General features: G+C 41.2%; 1 protein-coding gene across 15 annotated transcripts in view; it reads right to left on the bottom strand.

Annotated features, from left to right (window-relative positions):
- inpp4b (inositol polyphosphate-4-phosphatase type II B) overlaps positions 1–22,419 on the bottom strand; it is an 813,686-nt gene that overhangs the window by 82,118 nt on the left and 709,149 nt on the right. For all 15 annotated transcript variants that reach the window (XM_072256187.1, XM_072256173.1, XM_072256177.1 and 12 more), the window contains 2 exons: positions 19,312–19,420; positions 2,036–2,213 (listed from right to left, as the gene is read on the bottom strand). In XM_072256187.1, coding sequence (XP_072112288.1) covers positions 2,036–2,213; positions 19,312–19,420 — 287 coding nt within the window. The remainder of the gene's footprint in view (positions 1–2,035; positions 2,214–19,311; positions 19,421–22,419) is intronic.

Genomic DNA, 22,419 nt, shown 5'->3' with positions numbered 1-22,419 from the left:
AAGACCACTACAATCAGATCAAATACAGTCTGCATTATTTGAGATTGGGAATACATTTAATCAGATCAACTACAGATTTGCCAGCCTCAATTAGGGATTGGTGAAAGTAAGAACGTGATATTATTAACTTATCTGGGCTAGCAAAACAAGGTTAAAATAACAACGATTTCCCACTCTTTTTCACTTTATAGTGTACTTGCCTGGAAATTAATGTAAGAAAGTTATAGAGTATTTGATATTATTTTGCTATAATACATATTACAGTCAAACTATTTATTAATATTCATAGTCTAAGCTTGTAAACAGAGAAGAGATACTTGAACAAGGCATCAAAAGCCCCACAATAGAATATCCCAATATGAGGCACTGCACTTTCAACAAACAAAGTAAACATAGAATTTAACTGGAATAAAAATCTGTTTTATTTGTAGAATACTTCTTTTGAAATTTAATATAATGCATGTTAAAAAGGAAAGATATCACTGATCAGCAAATAGAATTCCTCCAGGCACTGAGTACTTTGGATAACCTCAGAAAAATCCTCATTAGTATATAAATACTTGAAAGAAAAAACTGTGTAATATTTAAAAAAAAAAGACAAGCTCAAAACATACAAAGATTAAATTACATGAAAACACAATCCAGTTGAAGGACATAATGGAGAAGAGCAGCACAGAAAGAGGCCTTTGGCCCATCTAGTCCACGCTGAAAGCATTTAAACTGCCTGCTGATCATCGACCTGCACTGGAACTATAATCCTCCATACCCCTACCCTTCATGTACCTATCCAAACTCCTCAAACTTTAAAACCAAGCATGCATGCACCAGTTGTGCTGGCTGCTCATTCCACGCTCTCATGACCCTCTGAATGAAGAAGATTTCCTTTCATGTTCCCCTTAAACTTTTCACCTTTCACCCTTAACCCATGACCTCTGGTTGTAGTCCCACCCAACCTCAGTGGAAAAAGCCTGCTTGCATTAACCCTATCTATACCCGCTCAAATCAAATATAAAATCTGAAAAAAATTAGAAAATGCTGGAAATACTCAGTTACTCCTCTTCTTCACTATTTATTTTTGTAACAGTATTTTTTTTTTGCTTTGCACTGCCACAAAACAAATTTCTCAACATATGACAGTGATAATAAACCTGATTTTGATTCTGATCTGTGGGAAGAGAAACCAAGTTAACATTTCAGACTGAAGACACTTCAACAGAACTGAGAATGAGAGAATAAAAGCTCATTGGACTGCTGGGAGAGTAATGGGAAAGAAGGTCTTGGACAGGAAATAATGGAGATCACAGGGACAAGGTATGAACAAGGGTATCTGATCAACAAGTGAATAACAGTAGTCAGCAAGTCAGCACACAGACAAAAGTTTGTGGATGTTGCAAAATGCAGGGCAAGGCAACAAGCTCAGCAGGTTAGGCTGGGGATGTTCTCTATTTCCAGCGAAAACAGAAAACAAGGTAAGCCAATATCATATGTGGCTTACTGATACAGACAGAGAAATTAAGTTATCTGAAGCTGTCGAATTCAATATCAAGCCCAGAAGGCTGTAACATACCTAGCCAGAAGATCAGGTTCTGTTCCTCAGTTTTGCTTTGGATCTGAAGTCCGCAGACCAATGTGTTAGAGTGGAAGAGGGATGGAGAATAGAGTGGCAGGCAACAGGAAACTCAGGGTTTCCCTTGTGGACTGAATGCAGGTACTTCACAAAATAATGACCCAATCTGTGTTTGGTTTCTCTAATGTTGAGGAGACCACATCATGAACACCAAATGCAAGCGAATCACTGCTTCACCTGGAAAGACTGTTCCTGGACAGACAGTATAATACACCCAGATTGCACAATCAACTCACATATTCAGAGAAAATACTAAGGAACATATCTTCTATGTCATCCTCAACTTTTCCACCCCTGTAATACTTAGTGAAGAGTTAAACAGAAAATAAAGATGGAAGGCGGCATGCATGATAATAAACAGCACCACAAAACTGAAGTTCACTCTAAGTGAATAGTCTGAATTCTTACTATTTCACTGAGCGTTTTCAATGAATCTTTGAGGCTGGCACTGGAGTGTTGCCTTGCTGCAGTAAGAAGGAGCTCTGAGTTGCTCAATATGCGAGGCTGAAGCTTATAAATGTTGGTTATGACTTCTTTTGCTTTGGTTGTGTCTTCAGGTGAATAGTAAATATATTGGTATGCTGAACTAGAAAAAAAAAGAATAAAGACATTGTTGATTGTCAATTCAAATTATAATTTTTAGAACAAGAAAATAGCAATGTTGTGGATAATAGTCCACTAAATAATTGAAAAATAACTCTGCTTTTTTCCTCCTTTCCTAACGACTCAAATGACAGATGCTCATTGCCTGGCAAGACAAGAAGAGTCTAGTTTTCAAGAGAACTGCCAATTTGTTTGTGAAATGTGAACTGCACAATAAAAACCCATTACCTAAAGCAGAATTTCTCATGTTCTACTTTGACAATGTGTCTTATGATACCAAAGCTTACTGTTTAATGTGACCAATGCCACGTGGAATGCAACTTCACCAGCAGAAATGCGAACGTTGTAGTTCAAATCATGATCTACCCATTTTTCCTTATCATATAGAAATTGAGACAATTTTAAATCAGAGTCTATGCTAGCTCAGAGAGTAATTCCACTTCTCCAGCAATTTTCCCTGCAGCCAAATCACCCTCACTCCCTTCCCTATTCAGTACCCTCTGAACTGTTCCATACACCTATTCACAAAAGGCAACTTACAGCGGCTGATTAACCTACCAACTCACCCTCCTCTGGGATATGGGAGGAAAGTTGAAAACTCAGTCCCTGGGAGAAGGTGCAAATCCCTCACAGTCAGAAGCTAATTTATGGGCGCTGTGATGCATCAGAACGAGTAGCTTGCACTACACTGCCAGCCAAATTCAATTTTAGCAGCAGAGACGATGGCAAATATTCCCAAACAAGGAAAACTTTAAACTGGCTCAGAACAGGTCTCTCGAGGCCAAGAAACAGAGCAGCTGAATTATGTTTTGACCGCATTTGTTATGCATGCAAATATTTCATCACAAATAGATTGATAGCAATTGGGAACAGATATCATTTGCCTGTCATAACATATGCAACTATGAAATTGTTATTCAAATTTGGAAAATTAATTTTATCATTTTAAAATGTTCTGCTATTAAGAATTAGGCTGTTGATCAGTATTCTGGCCTAGGATTTTCACGGAAACAAATGGTGAGGTTATTGTCCCTGGCATCATGAGACAACAAAGTAAGGAGGCAGCTTCCTGAGAACCCATATGCACATTTAAACAGGATATTTATAACTGTCTCATCTGTACATTGACGATATTCTGTAGGGAAACCAGCCATTCCACAGGGAAGTATGGAAGGATGCTGGAGGCCACTGCCTGCACAAAATCCAAGGCAGTTCTTTGTCATATTGAGCTGAGGGTGCAAAAACAGTTTGTACTTCTTCCCTCTGCTCTACGACACTAATGGCTGCCAGATCCTTACAAACCCATTCAGTTAAACAGGGTCATCAAGCTGCTGTGCATTTCTTTATTTTAATTAATCTATACAACATCTTTTTAAAAATACATATTTTTATTTAATCATTTTGAACTTTATTTAAATATGCTTCAGCTGGTTCTAAATTTCTCCGGTGATGAGATAGTGGAAAAAGCTCCTGACTGCACAGACAGTTGATAGGCCTCAGAATGGTCAGAGGGTAGAGTCTCAGACTGCAGTGTATGAGGCCTGGTTGTAGACAACTCCACTTTGAGAATGCTGCCAGGATACCGCAGCCTCGTAATTGCAAAATGTTAGGGCAACCACGGGTGCCAAGATTGTATGAGAAATGTTGGCGAAGTCAAGCTTAATTTTGGAGCTTAGAAAACTAGAGGGCTATGTGGTAGGGAAATTCTAGGCAGTTTCTGGAGTAGGTTACATGATCAACACAACATTGTGGGCCGAAGGGCTGTAGACTTCTATGCTCTCAATCTAATTTATTGTCTATTATTGTCCTATTATTGCACTTCATTGATATGTCACCATAAACTTAGCTTTGAAACACATGGTAGACTGTAATACTTACAAAAAATTATCATCTTTTAAAATCTAAAAATCAATTTTTTCCTGTTACTGTTAATATTTTGTTTAAATGTATGATAACTGCTGGATTCATTGACACCAAAAAAAATACTGTAATACTTAGGAGTCCCTGTTCTTCAGGTTTTAAATTTTGGACATCTTAGAAATTAAAACAAAAAGTCATAAAAACAATTTGTTTTAAACCTTTTCTTCCCTATCTATCTGGAACCATAGAACCATAGAATACTACAGCACAGAAAACAGGCCATTCAGCCCTTCTAGTCTGTGCCTACACTTTATTCCTCTAGTCCCATTGACCCACAGTGCGCCCAGTCCATAACCCTCCAGACCTCTCCCATCCATGTATCTATCCAATTTATTCTTAAAACTTAAGAGTGACCCCGCATTTACCACATCAGGTGGCAGCTCATTCCACACTCCCACCACTCTCTGAGTGAAGAAGTTCCCCCAAATCTTTCCCTTTTCACCCTAAAGCCATGTCCTCTCGTATTTAACTCTCCTAATCTAAGTGGAAAGAGCCGACTTGCATTTACTCTGTCTATACCCCTCATTCTTTTGTAAACCTCTATCAAATCTCCCCTCATTCTTCTACACTCCAAGGAATAAAGTCCTAACCTGTTCAATCTATCCTTGTAACTCAACTCCTGAAGACCCGGCAACATCTTTTGGCAAAAGAATAAATCAAGGAAGGTAGTGCACCTGTGGCTGACAAGAGAAATTAGGGATAGTATCAATTCCAAAGAAGAAGCATACAAATTAGCCAGAGAAAGTGGCTCACCTGAGGACTGGGAGAAATTCAGAGTTCAGCAAAGGAGGACAAAGGGCTTAATTAGGAAGGGGAAAAAAGATTATGAGAGAAAACTGGCAGGAAACATAAAAACGGACTGCAGAAGCTTTTATAGATATGTAAAAAGGAAAAGACTGGTAAAGACAAATGTAGGTCCCCTGCAGACAGAAACAGGTGAATTGATTATGGGGAGCAAGGACATGGCAGACCAATTGAATAATTACTTTGGTTCTGTCTTCACTAAGGAGGACATAAATAATCTTCCAGAAATAGGGGACAGAGGGTCCAGTGAGATGGAGGAACTGAGCGAAATACATGTTAGTAGGGAAGTGGTGTTAGGTAAACTGAAGGGATTGAAGGCAGATAAATCCCCAGGGCCAGATGGTCTGCATCCCAGGGTGCTTAAGGAAGCAGCCCAAGAAATAGTGGATGCATTAGTGATAATTTTTCAAAACTCGTTAGATTCTGGACTAGTTCCTGAGGATTGGAGGGTGGCTAATGTAACTCCACTTTTTAAAAAAGGAGGGAGAGAGAAACCGGGGAATTATAGACCGGTTAGCCTAACGTCGGTGGTGGGGAAACTGCTGGAGTCAGTTATCAAGGATGTGATAACAGCACATTTGGAAAGTGGTGAAATGATCGGACAAAGTCAGCATGGATTTGTGAAAGGAAAATCATTCTGACGAATCTCATAGAATTTTTTGAGGATGTAACTAGTAGAGTGGATAGGGGAGAACCAGTGGATGTGGTATATTTGGATTTTCAGAAGGCTTTTGACAAGGTCCCACACAGGAGATTAGTGTGCAAACTTAAAGCACACGGTATTGGGGGTAAGGTATTGGTGTGGGTGGAGAGTTGGTTAGCAGACAGGAAGCAAAGAGTGGGAATAAACGGGACCTTTTCAGAATGGCAGGCGGTGACTAGTGGGGTACCGCAAGGCTCAGTGCTGGGACCCCAGTTGTTTACAATATATATTAATGACTTGGATGAGGGAATTAAATGCAGCATCTCCAAGTTTGCGGATGACACGAAGCTGGGTGGCAGTGTTAGCTGTGAGGAGGATGCTAAGAGGATGCAGGGTGACTTGGATAGGTTGGGTGAGTGGGCAAATTCATGGCAGATGCAATTTAATGTGGATAAATGTGAAGTTATCCACTTTGGTGGCAAAAATAGGAAAACAGATTATTATCTGAACGGTGGCCGATTAGGAAAAGGGGAGGTGCAACGAGACCTGGGTGTCATTATACACCAGTCATTGAAAGTGGGCATGCAGGTACAGCAGGCGGTGAAAAAGGCGAATGGTATGCTGGCATTTATAGCGAGAGGATTCGAGTACAGGAGCAGGGAGGTACTACTGCAGTTGTAGAAGGCCTTGGTGAGACCACACCTGGATTATTGTGTGCAGTTTTGGTCCCCTAATCTGAGGAAAGACATCCTTGCCATAGAGGGAGTACAAAGAAGGTTCACCAGATTGATTCCTGGGATGGCAGGACTTTCATATGAAGAAAGACTGGATGAACTGGGCTTGTACTCGTTGGAATTTAGAAGATTGAGGGGGGATCTGATTGAAACGTATAAGATCCTAAAGGGATTGGACAGGCTAGATGCAGGAAGATTGTTCCCGATATTGGAGAAGTCCAGAACGAGCGGCCACAGTTTGAGGATAGAGGGGAAGCCTTTTAGGACCGAGATTAGGAAAAACTTCTTCACACAGAGAGTGGTGAATCTGTGGAATTCTCTGCCACAGGAAACAGTTGAGGCCAGTTCATTGGCTATATTTAAGAGGGAGTTAGATATGGCCCTTGTGGCTACGAGGGTCAGAGGGTATGGAGGGAAGGCTGGGGCGGGGTTCTGAGTTGGATGATCAGCCATGATCATAATAAATGGCGGTGCAGGCTCGAAGGGCCGAATGGCCTACTCCTGCACCTATTTTCTATGTTTCTATGTAACATCCTAGTAAATCTTCTCTGCACTCTTTCAATCTTACTGAGATCTTTCCTATAGTTAGGTGACCAGAACTGCACACAATACTCCAAAATTCAGCTAACTACTGTCACTGGGACTTCCTTATTTCGAATAGTTTTGAGCAAAATGCACTGCTTATGAAAGATCAAGTTCTTTTTTTCCTGGAGGAAAGAAAATGGGAGAAAGGCAAAATACAGGCCTTTAAAATGATTATTAGGTACAAGTGAATATCATTTTAACCTGAACAATTAACTTTGACAACAGAAGTGGATTCCTGAATGGATTAGAGACTTTATATTCCACATGGTTTTGTGACCTATGCAATGCTCCTTGAATTGTAACATTACATTTTGTAAGCAGTAGCCTAGGGGAGATTTTTCGTAAATCAAAGTTACAATTGTCCAGTTATGCATGTAGCTAACATGGTGTTTTCCACTGATAAATGTTACTTAAGCAGCTGCAGAAACTGCTGCAAATATGCACAGATGATCACCAATATACTCTGCTTACTCTCCACCAGGTGGCTCAACAATGAATTACATTCTCACCCTGAGCATCACTCTCTGGCTTCACATAAATAGTGGAGGGATATCTACCATACAGTGGCCCACATTGCCGACTCAACGAGCAGGCACTGCGTCATTCTATCCCAGTCCCTGTCATACCACTATCAGTTTTAAGAAAGGTATCCTGTAGTTAATTAGGAAAGATTGCAGAATCCCAGGTTAATTTGCCATTCACCTTCCTGAACACTTGATGCACCTGAAAGCCAACTTTATGTGTTATATGCACACTCTTTGCACTACCTCTCAGTATTTAGACAGGAACCTTTTCAATTCTCTCACCAATTTTCTAACATTAAACTGACCACCATAATGCTTGTTAAATGACACTACTGATGCTGCCGCAACTACCTCCTTTGGCAACTCTTTCTGTAAACTCACCACCCTCTGTGTGAAAAGTTTGCTCCTCATATCCCTTTTAAAACTTCTCCCTCTCACCCTAAATCGATGCTCCCTTTCCTGGACTGTTACCATCAACCTTATCTATTGTTCATGTCATATGACATAGGCAATTATGGTCTTTCCATGACCATGATGGTTCTTGGCAAACTTTTCTACAGAAGTGGTTTATTATTGCCTTCTTCTGGGCAGTGTCAGGTGACCCCAGCCATTATCATTACTCTTCAGAGATTGTCTGCCTGGCGTCTGTGGTCGCATAACTGGTGATGTGCACCAGCTGCTCACACATCCACCGACCGCCTGCTCCCATGGTTTTACGTCACCCTGATCGAGGTGGAGGGGGTGTGCGCTAAGCAGGTGCTACACCTTACCCAAGGGTAACCTGCAGGCTTGCGGAGGAAGCCCCTTACGCCTCCTTTGGTATCTAAACCTCACCACTCAAACCTCATCTCTACCGCTCATAGTTTTAAACACTTCTAAAAGGTTGCCCCTCATTTTCCAATGTTCTAAGGTATAATGACCTAGCCTGACTGCTCTCTTTAACTCAGGCCCTCTGGTTCTGGCAACCTCCTCATAATTCTTTTCCCAGTTTAACCACATCCTTGCTGTAGCAGGGTGGCCAGAACTGTACACAAGTACTACCAATGACTTGTTACAATACAACATAATGTTCTAATTCCGATACTCGGTGCCCTGTCTGATGAACGCCAGCATGCAAAGCATCCTGTCTGTCTCTGATGCCACTTTCAATCAGCTATGCACTTGTACTCCCTCTGTTCCATTAATAAAGAGCTACGTGGGTCATCTAGTTGGAATATTTACACACGTACAGTATTCAACCTCTCGCTTCTGCAGTCTGAGGTTCATGTCTGCTCAGAAAGACGTTTGTTGAATCAGCACCCAAGAACAGCACAGTGATCTGCCTCAGTGACTCCTGTCCAGCGGCCCTTATGATGAAGTGCTGTGAGAGGCTGGTTACGGGCAAGTCAACTTCTGCCTCAGAGGTGACTTGGATCTGTTACAATTTGGGTACTGCCACAGCATTTCAATAGTGGTTTCCAATTGTCTGTCTTTTTACATCTGAACAATAGGAACTTGCATACCAGGCTGCTGTACATCAACTACAGCTCACTGTTCCAACCCAATTATCCCACCCAAACAGATCATTAAGATTTAACACCTGGACTTCTGTACCTCCTGCTGCAGATACCTCCTCCCTGGTAATATGAATGTCCTCCAAAGCATTTCCACTTGTTTCCCTTATCTCCAAGGGGAATTACTCTCTCCCTAACTACACTTTACTCTTAATATAGCTATAGAATCTCTTGGTATTTTCCAGCTCCATCTATTACCCTCTCTTTACCCTCCTTATTTCCCTCAAGAGTATTCTCAATCTTTCCACAGTCATCAAGGGATTCAATCATCCCTGATCTTCTAAACTCAATGCATGTTTCCTTCATTTTATTGAACAGAGCCTCACCACCTCTGCTCAGCCAAAGTTCCCTAAACTGGCTAGATTTGCCCCTCACCGTAACAGGAATGTGCTGCTCCTAGGCAAGTGATTTCAGACTTTTAAAAGTCCCCTCCCCACTTTTCCCTACACACAGTGTCCTCCCATCTATTTTGTGCCATCACACAATTTGAATGCCTTACATTCCACTCCCACCTCCAAGTCTTTATAAAGACAGTGAATAATTGAGAGCCAAGAATTGATCTTTGTGGCATTAACAAGATGAAATTACAGGGGAAAGTAAGGAACAGACTGGAAGTGCAAGCACTTTTTCAAAAGAAAATATTTTTGAACTTTCCAGTTCTATACATATAAATAGAATTAAATTCCTGGTAGAATTCATTCAACCGTAATGGAAATGGGTGAGCCAAGTATAAATAAATGTCTTCCCATTTATTTACATTAGACTCTGCTAAGGTTAAAATGGTGGCACCGAGCCATAATAACTACATTTTCAAACCACCCTGAGAATAAGCATGTTTTATTAGGATATATTTCCAACGAAGTATAACTTTACTTCTGTACGGGTTTTCGGCTACAAGAACTATTATTAACATGGAGTTCTTCTGTGCAACTTCATTCTTTAAGATGAACAGCAAAATATTTTAAGCTCCAGTTAATTTACTTTTGAAAGTTGCACTGGAAACTGCTGTATGGTCACCGTAGCGATAAGTTTAGATTCTAGAAGATTGATGTTTTTTTGTGCATTCATTGCTTCTTAATCAGGCACATCTTGTACTGAAAAAGAATGGTCTGATTACTATCATTCCTTCACTTCGTCATACAGACGTAAGGTCTATAAATTCTGTCGTTCATCAATGTGTCCCCTTCTGTAAGCGCAACTGATAATTAAGAAAAAGTACAAATACATAGCTTAGAGGAATGATATTTGACAAAAGACAGTAAAGTTACCCACCTAGCCAAACTTTTTAATTGATTTTTCATTAGCAAGACTATTAGACCATAAGACAAAGGAGCAGAAGTCGGCCATTTGGCCCATCGAGTCTGCTCCACCATTTTATCATGAGCTGATCCATTCTCCCATTTAGTCCCACTCCCCCGCCTTCTCACCATAACCTTTGATGCCCTGGCTACTCAGATACCTATCAATCTCTGCCTTAAATACACCCAATGACTTGGCCTCCACTGCCGCCCGTGGCAACAAATTCCATAGATTCACCACCCTCTGGTTAAAAGATTTTCTTCGCATTCCTGTTCTGAATGGGCGCCCTTCAATCCTTAAGTCATGCCCTCTCGTACTAGACTCCCCCATCATGGGAAACAACTTTGCCACACCACTCTGTCCATGCCTTTCAACATTCGAAATATTTCTGAGGTCTCCCCTCATTCTTCTAAACTCCAAGGAATACAGTCCAAGAGTGGACAAATGTTCCTCATATGTTAACCCTCTCATTCCCGGAATCATTCCAGTGAATCTTCTCTGTACCCTCTCCAATGTCAGCACATCCTTTCTTAAATAAAGAGCCCAAAACTGCCCACAGTACTCCAAGTGAGGTCTCACCAGCGCCTTATAGAGCCTCAACATCACATCCCTGCTCCTATACCCTATTCCTCTAGATATGAATGCTAACATTGCATTCGCCTTCTTCACCACCAATTCAACCTGGAGGTTAACCTTAAGGGTATCCTGCACGAGGACTCCCAAGTCCCATTGCATCTGAGAACTTTGAATTCTCTCCCCATTTAAATAATAGTCTGCCCGTTTATTTCTTCTGCTAAAGTGCATAACCATACACTTTCCAACATTGTATTTCATTTGCCACTTCTTTGCCCATTCTTCCAATCTATCCATGTCTCTCTGCAGACTCTCTGTTTCCTCAGCACTACCGGCCCCTCCACCTAGCTTTGTATCATCAGCAAACTTAGCCACAAAGCCATCTATTCCATAATCCAAATCGTTGATGTACAAAGTAAAAAGAAGCGGCCCCAACACGGACCCCTGTGGAACATCACTGGTAACCAGCAGCCAACCAGAATAGGATCCCTTTATTCTCACTCTCTGTTTCCTGCCAATCAGCCAACACCCTATCCACATATGTAACTTTCCCATAATTCCATGGGCTCTTATCTTGTTTAGCAGCCTCATGCATGGAACCTTGTCAAAGGCCTTCTGAAAATCCAAATATACAACATCCACTGCATCTCCCTTGTCTAGCCTACTTGCAATTTCCTCAAAAAATTGTAATTGGCTTGTCAGGCAGGATTTTCCTTTAAGGAAACCACACTGAGTTCTGCCCATCTTGTCATATGCCTCCAGGTACTCTGTAACCTCATCCTTGACAATCAACTCCAACAACTTCCCAGCCACCAAAGTCAAGCTAACAGGTCTATAATTTCCTTTTTGCTTCCTTGCCCCCTTCTTAAATAGCGGAGTGACATTTGCAATCTTCCAGTCCTTCGGAACCATGCCAGATTCTATCGACTTTTGAAAGATCATCACTAATGCCTCTGCAATCTCCACAGCTACTTCCTTCAGAACACGAGGGTGAATTCCATCTGGTCCGGGAGATTTATCTACCCTTAGACTATTCAACTTCCTGAGTACTTTCTCTGTCATAATTGTGACTGCGCACACTTCTCTTCCCTGCCACCCTTGAGTGTCCGGTATACTGCTGATGTCTTCCTCAGTGATGAAAAATACTCGTTCGGTTCCTCCACCATCTCCTTATCTCCCATTACAATTTCTCTAGCATCATTTTCTATCGGTTCTATATCTACTCTCACCTGTCTTTTACTCTTTATACACTTGAAAAAGCTTTTAGTATCCTCTTTGATATTATTTGTTAGCTTCCCTTCATAGTTCATCTTTTCCCTCTTAATGATCTTCATAGTTTCCTTTTGTAAGTTTTTAAAAACTACCCAATCCTCTGTCTTCCCACTAATTTTTGCTTCCTTGTATGCCCCCTCCTTTGCTTTAACTTTGGCTTTGACTTCTTTTGTCAGCCACGGTTGTATCCTTTTTCCATTCGAAAATTTCTTCTTTTTTGGAATATATCTGTCTCGCACCTTCCTCACTTCATGCATAAACTCCAGCCACTGCTGCTCTGCCGTCCTTCCTGCTGGTGTCCCTTTCCAGTCAACTTTGGCCAATTCCTCTATCATGCCACTGTAATTTCCTTTACTCCACTGAAATACCGATACATCAGATTTCGGCTTCTCTTTTTCAAATTTCACAGTGAACTCAATCATGTTATGATCACTGCCTCCCGAGGGTTCCTTCACCTCAATCTCCCTAATCACCTCCGGTTCATTACACAATACCCAGTCCAGTACAGCCGATCCCCTAGTGGGCTCAACAACAAGCTGTTCTAAGATGCCATCTCGCAGACATTCACAAATTCTCTCTCTTGAGATCCAGTGCCAACCTGATTTTCCCAATCCACTTGCATGTTAAAATCCCCCTTAATTATCATAACACTGCCCTTCTGACAAGCCCTTTCTATTTCCTGTTGTAATTTGTAGTCCACATCCCTGCAGCTGTTTGGAGGCCTGTATATAACTGCCATCAGGGTCCTTTTACCCCTGCAATTCCTCAACCCATAAAGATTCTGCACCTTCCAATCCTATGTCACCTCTTTCTAATGATTTAATATCATTTCTTACCAATGAAGCCACGCCTCCCCCTCTGCCTACCTTCCTATCCTTCCGATACACCGTGTATCCTTGGACGTTCAGCTCCCAGCGACTGATTGGTCTATGATCACAGCTACCTTGTTCAAAAGCAATGTCTGAATAATAACAACAACAATCGACTGGAGGAATTCAGTGGGTGGAGTAACATCTTTGAAAGGTAGGAATTGACAATATTTTGGAACAAAACCCTACATCAACAATTCTTTACCCTCTATAGATGCTGTTTACCCACTGAGTTCCTACCAGCAGATTGTTTTACTCGCTCCAGATTTCTATCATCTTTAATCTCTTGTATCTCCTAGAGATAATGTGCTTGATTTACATTATACAGATGGACACACGAAATGCTTTGAAACTTCGAAAGCTTTTTTGGCATGGAGTGACTTGCTCAACACAAAATAACCCAGACACGAGGAAATCTGCAGATGCTGGAATTTCAAGCAACACACATAAAAGTTGCTGGTGAACTGAGTCCTGACGAAGGGTCTCGGCCCCAGACGTCGACTGTACCTCTTCCTAGAGATGTTGCCTGGCCTGCTGCGTTCACCAGCAACAAAATAACCGAAGGCATTTTAAAAAGGGATACATGGACAGGGGCAGGACTGATTAAGTAGGTGCATTTCTGCAGCTATGTTTAGAAAACAAAACATGAAAGTGTGAGAGAATGATTGCTGAAGATTTTGCTACATGTTTAGAATGAAGGTGGGTGAGCATTCTGAATGGTACTTCTTAGTAAAGTTATTCATTTGTATTAAAAAGGTATATGAAAAGGCTAAAACAGGTTGAACTGTAAACGAGTAGGAATATTTCACAGAGGGTAAAAGAATTATAATTAGCAGCAAAGCAATACAAAACAAACAAGAGTCCATCTCTATGTTAACTAGATTATATTTTATTGTACATCGCAACATTTCTTTTACCTAGTAGAATACTGTATCGTAAATTTTACATTGTAGTAAATACAGGGCTTTGCCATTCACCGTAATTGTGCAAGGGGGCCCTCGATTTCTTCAATTACAGACCCCAATCAGTTTGAGTTGGCAACAGCATCTCTTCCACAATCTCCCTTAGCACAGGTGCACCACAAGGCTGGGTTCTGAGCCCCCTGCTCTACTCGCTTTACACTTATAATTGTGTGCGCTAAACACAGCTCCAATGCTGTATTTAAGTTCGCTGACGACACCACTGTCATTGGCTGAATCAAAGGTGGTGACAAATCAGCATATAGGAGTGAGATTGAAAATCTGGCTGAGTGATGCCACAACAACAACCTCTTGCTCAATGTCAGCAAGACCAAGGAGATGATTATTGACTTCAGGAGGAGGAAACCGGAGGTCCATGAGCCAGTTATCAATGGCGGATTAGAAGTGGAGAGGTCCAGCAACTTTAAATTCCTTGGTGTTATCATTTCAGAGGATCTGTCCTGAGCCTAGCACATAAATGCCATTATGAAGAAAGCATGACAGTGCCTCTACATTCTTAGAAGTTTGAGAAAAAGATTCAGCACATCATCTAAAACTGAAACAGACTCTTATAGAAGTGCAGTGGAGAGTATATTGACTGGTTGCGTCACAGCCCAGTATGGAAACACAATAGCCTTTACAGAAAAGCCTACAAAAAGTAAAGGATATGGCCCAGTCCATCACAGGTGAACCCTCCCCACCAATGAGCACATTTACACAGAGCACTGTCGCAGGAAAGCATCATTCATCATCAAGGACCTCCACCATCTAGCCTATGCTCTCTTCTGGCTGTTGCCATCAGGAAGAACCAGGCTCAGGAACAGTTATTATCCGTCAACCATCAGGTTCTTGAACTAAAAGGAGCAACTTCACTCACCCTATCACTGAACTGATCCCACAACCTAAATACTCACTTTCATCTCATGTTCGTCACGTTTTCAATATTTATTACTTAACTGTTACTATAATTTCTTTTTGCTCTTTCTTTTTGTATTTGCACAGTTTGTTGGTTTATTTCCACTCTAGTTGTTGTCCATCCTGTTGGGTGTGATTCTTCATTGATTCTATTGTGTTTCTTGTATTTACCATGATTGCTCACAAGAAAATTAATGTACTTTAATAATAAATGTACTTTGAACTTTGATAAATATCCTAATTTGCAACTTATAATCCCTCTGTTTATTGGATGTCACAGAAGACAGGCACAGAAATGGCAAAGGGGTTCAACTTTCTCATCTTGCCTTTTAAACTGACCTTATTTTCATGAATAACATTTCAGTTATTAATACCCACTAAACCAGGGGTCCCCAAACTCTTTTGCACTGCGGCCGGTTTAATATTGAAACTATTCTTGTGGACCGGCCGACCAGGGGTTGGGGGGGGGATGAGTGTTCAAGTACAGTTAAACTCACCTCAATATGTCTTTTACAGTTAGGGTTGCCAACTTTCTCACTCCCAAATAAGGGACAAAAGCAAACATCCCACCCTGCAAAAACTCATTTCAGGGAGGTAGCACCATCAATTTTAGGGAGACTCCGGGAACTTCCAGGAGAGGTGGGATGTCTTCAATCAGCTAGTTTAAATAACGTTAGCTCTGCTAATGAACGAATGACACCTGTTAAACTCACCTCAACATCTCTTTTACAGTCTTAACCCACCACTGGCAATAGAAAAGTCACTGTTGCAAACAGTGCAGTGAGCAACACTGTCATTATTTTTGACCCCTATTAGGCAGGGGTATACTTTAGTGTAGTCTGGGGTGACGTACGTTTTATATTTTCTTTTTTTGGAACACTCTGCCATGGCGCGCTCTTGCTCTCTTTCTCTCGTGGTCGCTCTCTCACTCGCTCTCTCATCATCGCTCTCTCTTTCTTGTGGTCGCTCTCGCGCTCGTTCTCAAAAAAATTGATTTCTGGGATATTGTATATAATTTGTGGGCATCAGGGAGCCACTACTAACATGCGGGAGACTCCCAGAACTTCTGGGAGAGGTGGGATGTCTGCAAAAGTAGCAGTCAAATCCCGGGACACTTTACCCCAGGTAAGACTACCATGACCATGAAGCCTTGCACGGGCACCTGTGTGCGCATGCGTCACGTGCGCATGTGATGTGCGCATGCGCGTAAGTGCCTATTTTTTCTTCCACAAAACGGTTTTTCCTTCATCTTCCTGACTATACTGCACATACATTATTTCTACTTTATATAGGCTACGTATTTATCATATCATTCCTGCTTTTACTATATGTTACTGTTATTTATTTTCGGTTTTATGAGTTGTTTGGTTCGATTTGTTAGGTTATTTTTTGGGTCTGGGAACGCTCAAAAATTTTTCCCATATAAATTAATGATAATTGCTTCTTCGCTTCACGCCATTTCGACACAAAAGGTTTCATAGGAACGCTCTACCTTAGCGGGGGAAATATGGGACAAACCAATTTAGCCCAATATATGGGATGTCCTGGCAAATACGGGACAGTTGGCAGCCCTATGTTCAAGTTCAACAGTGTGTGACAGGGAATGAGGAAAGGTGCAGCTGACTCATAATCGTTTCCTCACGCCCCAGTAGCACATGCTCTGCGGACCGGTGGTCGGGGACCGCTGCACTAAACCATGGTCAGAATAGTTCAGTTCTAAAGCTGTTTTTTTTGTCTTGACAAAAGAATAAGTTTTCCAACAAAGGAACTCAGTGCGTCTAGCAGCATCTATGGGACAAAAAGAACTATCAACATTTTAGTTGAAACTGTTCATTCAGCCTAAGAATGGAGAAGAAAGACAGCCAGTATAAAGAAAAGAGGGTAAGTGGTGAGACAGGGCTAGTAGGCGATTAGTGGGCCACGGGTGAGAGAAGTCTTGTACAGAATTCATTAGTAGATATAGAAAGGATAAAGTAATATTTTGTTCATTGAAATACTAATAAAGGAAAAGTGTTGCACAAAATCTCAGTGAATGTACAGCACAATGAATTTTATTTCAGTTAAATTGTTACAATAACTGTTTAGTGCAACATAAGACTTGAGATCTACAGTAAATCCTCAGGTTTAAAAACTGGTGGTTGTACAGATAGTGAATGTGATCTACCAAAGCAACCCAGTTTTTAAAATGATCCCGCAGGACTGGGAAACATCCAAGTGAGATTTCCATCCAAGAAAGGAGACAGAGGTGACAAAAGAGAATTACAACCAGTTAAACCAATAACAGCTTATGAAAAGATGCTGTAATTCCCTCTTAAAGACAAAAATCATGTTGGGCCCACCTGATTTCATGACAGGAAAATTTTCCAGAATTATCAGGGGCCACTACTACCAAGGATAAGGGAAAATTTAGTGGATGCAGTATATTTAGATTTTTAAAATATTCAGTCAAATATCTCGTTTAAGATTGCTTTACAAATTAAGGTCTCATGGGATTCAGGATAACTTAACTCAAGGGTCAGTTAATGCAAAAAGAATAGGAAGAAAGGAATCATTCTTCAGCTTGCAGGCTCTAACCAGTGAATGCTAGAAAGATCGATGCCACAGCCCTTCTGGGTTTCTCCATCTGACTCACTAATGTTGATTTATTTATTAATCTGCTTCCTCCAAACCCTTGAGACTTTGTTTGTTTTTATATGATATTTTATTGAATGATCTTTGAAAATAAAAATATATACTACATTCATTGATTCCCTCCTTTACTGAGGGGATATAAAAGTCTTACAAGCTATTTTTGAATGATAAAGATAGTGAAGAGTTGATTTTTAAAGGGACTTGGATGTCCTTGTACATTACTCACTGATAGCTCATGTACATTCAGCTTTCAGGAAGACAAATGATTTATTGCCCATTATTTAGAAATGTTTTGAGTAATGAGTTAAAGTGTCTTACTTCAATTATACAGAAGTTTGGTGTAAACCAATACATGGAGTATTGAAAACGCAAACAACAGGAATTCTGCAGATGCTGGAAATTCAAGCAACACACATCAAAGTTGCTGGTGAACGCAGCAGGCCAGGCAGCATCTCTAGGAAGAGGTACAGTCGACGTTTCAGGTCGAGACCCTTCCTCAGGACTAACTGAAGGAAAAGTTAGTAAGAGATTTGAAAGTGGGAGGGGGAGGGGGAGGGGGAGATCCAAAATGATAGGAGAAGACAGGAGGGGGAGGGATGGAGCCAAGAGCTGGACAGGTGATTGGCAAAAGGGATACGAGAGGATCATGGGACAGGAGGCCCGGGGAGAAAGACGGGGGGGAGGAACCCAGAGGATGGGCAAGGGGTATATTCAGAGGGACAGAGGGAGAACAAGGAGAGTGAGAGAAAGAATGTGTATAAAAATAAATAATGGATGGGGTACGAGGGGGAGGTGGGGCATTAGCAGAAGTTAGAGAAGTCGATGTTCATGCCATCAGGTTGGAGGCTACCCTGACGGAATATAAGGTGTTGTTCCTCCAACCTGAGTGTGGCTTCATCTTTACAGTAGAGGAGGCCGTGGATAGACATGTCAGAATGGGAATGGGATGTGGAATTAAAATGTGTGGAGCAGGAATAAGCAGGAAACGTCGACTGTACCTCTTCCTAGAGATGCTGCCTGGCCTGCTGCATTCACCAGCAACTTTGATGTGTGTTACATGGAGTATTGGGTATTTAAAAAAGAATACTCTTGGTATAGAGAGTGTGTACCAATGATTCACTACAATGATTCTTGGGATAGGTAGGATGAGTAGGCTGGTCTGTACTGAAAGCATGAGAGCTTATTTCATTGCAATGTATACAATTGTTAGGGGAGTCAATAGGGTAAGACATGGAGGTATTTCCTTAGGCAATGATGTAAGATTCGGCATCACAAGCTCATAATAGTTAGCTCAATTAATACTGGAGTGAGCAGAACTCCTTCGACTCAAAGAATGCTGAATCTACAAAATGCCCTTCATCGGAGGACTCCCTATGAAGGTTCAGCCATTCACTTTGTTCAAAACTGGGAGTCAAGGATTTCCGAGTATTAGCAGAATCAAGCAGTCTGAGCTGAATGGCCTTCTCCTATTTATATTTCAGATCTTTTATTATCATCTAATTTTATGCAGCAACCTTTTATATATTTTGCTAAATGTTTTGAGAAAATCTAAATATCCATCTGCTGATTCAGTGTCAGGATTTCTGTGTTATTTTCCCCATAAGCTGTTCATACTTGAATAAATTGAAAATATTCACTCAACAACTTGATCGATTAAGCAATGGTACTGTGACAAGATATAACCAAAGAGGCTAAAATATTCTAAAGGAAACCAAATTCAGTGTAGCAAATCAATCTAGCTAATGCAGAATCCAAATGAACATTTGAATTGATTTGCTATTTAATTTCTTTTTAACTTACTTTCTCTTTTCCCCTTCAAATCTGTACAGCTGCCTGCGAAGACCTCCATTTCGAAAACCCCGAATGTGAGCTGCAGGAGCTCCAATCGTAACGACATCATAAATGGCATCTAATAAAGAGTAAACACAACAAACAACTTGAACTTTTGGCTGCTCAGTAAAGTATTGAAAAAAAAACTACCATTAACTCTTGGATTGAATAGGTCCAGATGAAATGATCAATTTGTCTATCTGGAAAGCAGCATCCACGAAAGAGCAAAGGCAATGCAAGTAGATCAGCAAGTTGCCTTGAAAAAATAAAAATCTGGAAAAGCAAATTATAAAAAACCTCCAAAAAAGAAAACATATGTGGTTAATTCATTGTCTAATGTAGAACTACGCATTGTAAGTTCCAAGTTCAAGATTCATTCAGTGCAGAACCATTTTATATAAACGGGTAGAAGTATGGAAAGTGTTGTGTATTTAATATTTCAGTAGTATTTGAGTAATATTGTATATATATTGTTTGACTAAACATTCTTGTTCATTTCAATAAGTTAGACTCACATTTTGAACTGTCCAACTTTTCATTTCAATTAGTATAATGCTTTGGAGTTGCAAAATATAGCAATGGCGATGAGGTATTTTTATGAGACGACTACCTACTTGTTGAAGTGCAGTGAGACATTTGAGTTTTTTAAAAAAAGTGCAGTGAGAAGCGGGCAAGTAAAAAAAAAACGCAACACATTTTTTTCCTTCGGAGCAGCACATTTTCTTTGAAATAGGAAAGACGATTAAAACATAGGAACTTAGAAACATAGAAAACCTACAGCACAATACAGGCCCCTCAGCTCACAATGCTGTGCCAAACATGTACTTACTTTAGAACTTATTTTAGGGTTACCCATAGCCCTTCATTTTTCTAATATCCATGAAACTATCCAGGAGTCTCTTAAAAGACCCTATCATATCCAGTTCCACCACCATCACCGGCAGCCCATTCCATGCATTCACCACTCCCTGCATAAAAAACTTAGCCCTGACATCTCCTCTGTACTTCCAAGCACTTTAAAACTGTGCCCTCTTGTCTTAGCTCTTTCAGCCCTGGGAAAAAGCTTCTGATTATCCACATGATCATCGCCTCTCATCACCTCACACACCTCTATCAGATCACCTCTCATCCTCCGTTATACCCTCTATCAGGTCACATCTCATCCTCTGATTAAGTTTACCAAAAAAAATGGCAGAAAACTGCCCGTGAAAAGGGGAGTCCATTTCAGTGCAAATTAAAGAGATTGTCTAAATCCAAAGAAGGCGACAGGCCCAGATGGTGTCCCAGGACGGGTTCTCCGAGCCTGTGCAAGCGAGCTAGCTGGAGTGTTTGCTGACAGCTTCAACTGCTCCTATCCCCTTATGTTTTAAGAAGGCAATGATAATCCCAGTGCCGGAGAAGAGCAAGGTGGCATGCCTGAATGACTATCGACCTGTTGTTCTGTCATCAATTGCTATGAAGTGCTTCGAGAGATTGGTTATGGCACACATCAACCACAGTCTACCGGTCAACCTCGACGCTTTGCAATTCGCCTACCGGAGCAACAGGTCAACGGCAGATGCCATCTCTCTGGCCCCACATTCCTCCTTAGAACACCTGGAGAATAAAGACACATACGCAAGGCTCCTTTTCATTGACTACAGCTCTGCCTTTAATACCATCATTCCAGATAAACTGATTCCTAAGCTCCGGAACCTGGGCCTTAGCACTCAGATCTGCAGCTGGATCTTCAACTTCCTCACAGACAGGACCCAGAGTGTAAAAATAGGGGACAACCTCTCCTTTACAATCACTCTGAGCACCGGTGCCCCACAAGGCTGTGTACTCAGCCCCCTGCTGTACTCAATGTACACCCATGATTGTGTAGCCAAGTTTTCATCGAGCTCAATATATAAGTTTGCTGATGACACAACAATTGTTGGCCGTATCTCGGGTAATGATGAGTTTGAGTACAGAGAGGAAATAAAGAACCTGGTGGCATGGTGTGAAGACAATAACCTATCCCTCAACGTCAGCAAGATGAAGGAATTGGTTGTTGACTTCAGAAGGAGTAGCGGACCACACGACCCAATTTACATCGGCGGTGCGCAAGTGGAACAGGTCAAAAGCTTTAAGTTCCTCAGGGTCAATATCACAAATGTCCTGACTTGGTCCAACCAAGCAGAGTTCACTGCCAAGAAGGCCCACCAGCACCTTTACTTCCTGAGAAAACTAAAGAAATTTGGCCTATCCCCTAAAACCCTCACTAATTTTTATAGATGCACCGTAGAAAGCATTCTTCTAGGGTGCATCACAACCTGGTATGGAAGTTGTCCTGTCCAAGACCGAAGGAAGCTACGGAAGATCGTGAACACGGCGCAGCACATCACATAAACCGATCTTCCATCATTGGACTCACTTTACACCGCACACTGTCAGAGCAGTGCTGCCAGGATAATCAAGGACACAACCCACCCAGCCAACAGACTTTTCATCCCTCTTCCCTCCGGGAGAAGGCTCAGGAGCTTGAAGACTCGTACAGCCAGATTTGGGAACAGCTTCTTTCCAACTGTGATAAGACTGCTGAACGGATCCTGACCCGGATCTGGACTGTACCCTCCAAATATCCAGACCTGCCTCTGGATTTTTTTGCACTACCTTACTTTCCATTTTTCTATTTTCTATTTATGATTTATAATTAAAATTGTTAATATTTAATAATGTTTACTATTTTTAATATTTAATATTTGTAATCCAGTGAGCAGGAAGCGCAGAATCAAATATCGCTGTGATGATTGTACGTTCTAGCATCAATTGCTTGGTGACAATAAAGTATAAAGTATAATTGAAAATGAGTTTGAATGGCATCTCAGAGATATTGAGCTGAAGCCTGAAGGAAAGATAACTCCTGTGGAAATGACATTCATTACAGTGAAATACAGCAACCAACAAGCCACATTGGACTTGTATATGGTAAAAACAGGAGATTCAGCATTGCGATTTACCGAAACAACTACAACTGGATTGGAAAACCATCCACCTTGCATGTCACCTTCCCGGCAATAAGGCCAACTGAAAGTGAATTAAGGAGGTGCTGGA

Source organism: Mobula birostris, chromosome 4 (genome assembly GCF_030028105.1).
Source record: "Mobula birostris isolate sMobBir1 chromosome 4, sMobBir1.hap1, whole genome shotgun sequence".
Taxonomy (NCBI): domain Eukaryota; kingdom Metazoa; phylum Chordata; class Chondrichthyes; order Myliobatiformes; family Myliobatidae; genus Mobula; species Mobula birostris.
The sequence above is the reverse complement of the archived record's forward strand: the minus strand, read 5'-3'. Positions and strand labels throughout refer to the sequence as shown.